This window comes from Pyxicephalus adspersus, chromosome 2 (assembly GCF_032062135.1).
Source record: "Pyxicephalus adspersus chromosome 2, UCB_Pads_2.0, whole genome shotgun sequence".
NCBI classification, from domain to species: Eukaryota; Metazoa; Chordata; class Amphibia; order Anura; family Pyxicephalidae; genus Pyxicephalus; species Pyxicephalus adspersus.
The window spans coordinates 10,519,461-10,521,284 of record NC_092859.1 but is presented as its reverse complement, the minus strand read 5'-3'; the positions used below and the strand labels follow the sequence as shown (position 1 = coordinate 10,521,284).

Sequence of the window (1,824 nt, the reverse complement as noted above, 5' to 3'; positions counted from 1 at the left end):
TCTCATGAATGAAAAGAAATCACAGAACATCGGCTCTTACTCTTTCCTTTGGGTTTTGGTTTGTTCGATGCTTTATTCCCTCCAGTGATGGCCAGAAGCTCGGCTTCCAAACCTGCATCATCGTCGGAGTCGCCATCTTCAGGGAAACCTAGAAGGAAAGGGGCCTGTATGGAAGACAGAAAAGAAAGTAATAAGCAAAAAATGCGAAAAAAAAACGAAAGAAAGAAACTAAAATGCAGAAAAAGAACAAGCTACTGAAATAACTTCCTTTCCATGCACTCATGTATTTGATGTTCAGGCCTGGCACTGATTACAAAGCTTTATTCATAAACGCTGGACTGGTTCTGAGAAAGAGATGGATACAAAAATATAAAATACATCCGACTCCATGTTTCCTGGCAGCGGACCAGCGGCCCTAATAATGGCATGGCACACATGACCTTGTCCCTTCCTTCCTGTTTCCTCCAGCAGAAGCCGCCAGGTCATTTCTGGATGGAAAATAAATCTGTGAATTCTTCTGTGCTGAATAAACCCAGAAATCATTATACCTTCTGCCATGTTCAGAACTGGCGAGCAGTATTGGAAAGCTGAGCGGCAGATTTAGGCTGCTTGTCCCCGGTCTGCACTGGAAGCCATCAGAAAAGGTCTATTTAGTCTACTAATAAAGAGCACCTGCCATGGCAGCTCCCTTGCAATGGTAATAAAAAGTGTAATTAAAATAACATTTTGGTTCAACACAGATAGGTTTAACTTGATGGTGAAATTATAGAATGTGAATGCAAAGAGGAGCCATTGACCATATCAAGAAGAGTCCCTGGTACAACCTTCTACTGTAGTAGGACATTGTAGTGGCATGGGACCTATCGGGTGCTTGGCAGGTCGCACCTACTGGGTGGCTTGACTACAGGTGGGGAACCCCTCTGTGTGACAGGGACAGATAGACAATGCTGAAGAAACGTTGTAGTAATGTTGCTACCAGCAGGTGATGCCATGGTGGCACAGGGTAGTACATGGTGGCTTCATAAGGTACACCACCAGGACATGGCAATGGAAAAAGGGTAACTGGGAGGTGGTGATGCAGGTAGGGGACTTCATAATGACAGGCAGAGGACACTAAGCATATGCACACAGAACAGATGATTCTCCTGATAGGACTGCCAGCTTGTCCTGGCTGAGAATCTAACATGTGTGCAGAAGTCATCCAACCACTGACCGTGAACTATCACAATGCAAATCAATGGAGGAGGGCACAGCTGGGTGCCACTCGCTCATTGGACCCCCTCCCCATGGAACAGAATGGCGCTGTGTGTGTACAGTGCTCCTTCATTCATCTATCACACTTTTGTTGCTGGAATTGATCAGGAAAGATTGTTTCCAGAGACAAAACACAGGTAAGAAATGCTATGGGGCAGATACACGGGTAAAGGGTGCCATAGCTGCATGGTCACAAGGTATGGAGATTTACAAGGACATATCACAGGTAAGGGGTGCTGTGAGGCATGGGGCACTGTGGTGGAAAGGTGAAGGGTCAGGAATGCTGCGGAGAGAAAATTTACCGATATGGATACCAAAGGGCATTGCCACAGGTAAGAGATGCTACAGGGGCACAGGTAAGGGATGCCACCAGAGAGGGCGGGGGCGTGGCCACAGGTATGGGATGCCACCAGAGAGGGCGGGGGCGTGGCCACAGGTATGGGATGCCGAGTGGTGGTGGTGGGGGGGCACAGATAAAATATACCACAGGGGGGCGCAGGCACCGGTAATGGAGGCTGCAAGGGGCACAGAATGACACAGGGGCACGGTCACGGGTAAGGAATGCAGTGG

General features: G+C 48.1%; 1 protein-coding gene across 1 annotated transcript in view; it reads right to left on the bottom strand.

Moving 5' to 3' along the window:
• The window catches only part of CC2D1A (coiled-coil and C2 domain containing 1A), a 25,169-nt gene that overhangs the window by 22,160 nt on the left and 1,185 nt on the right, over positions 1-1,824 (bottom strand). Inside the window, exon 2 of the mRNA XM_072399449.1 lies at positions 16-164. Within this exon, the coding sequence (XP_072255550.1) occupies positions 16-164 (149 nt within the window). The remainder of the gene's footprint in view (positions 1-15; positions 165-1,824) is intronic.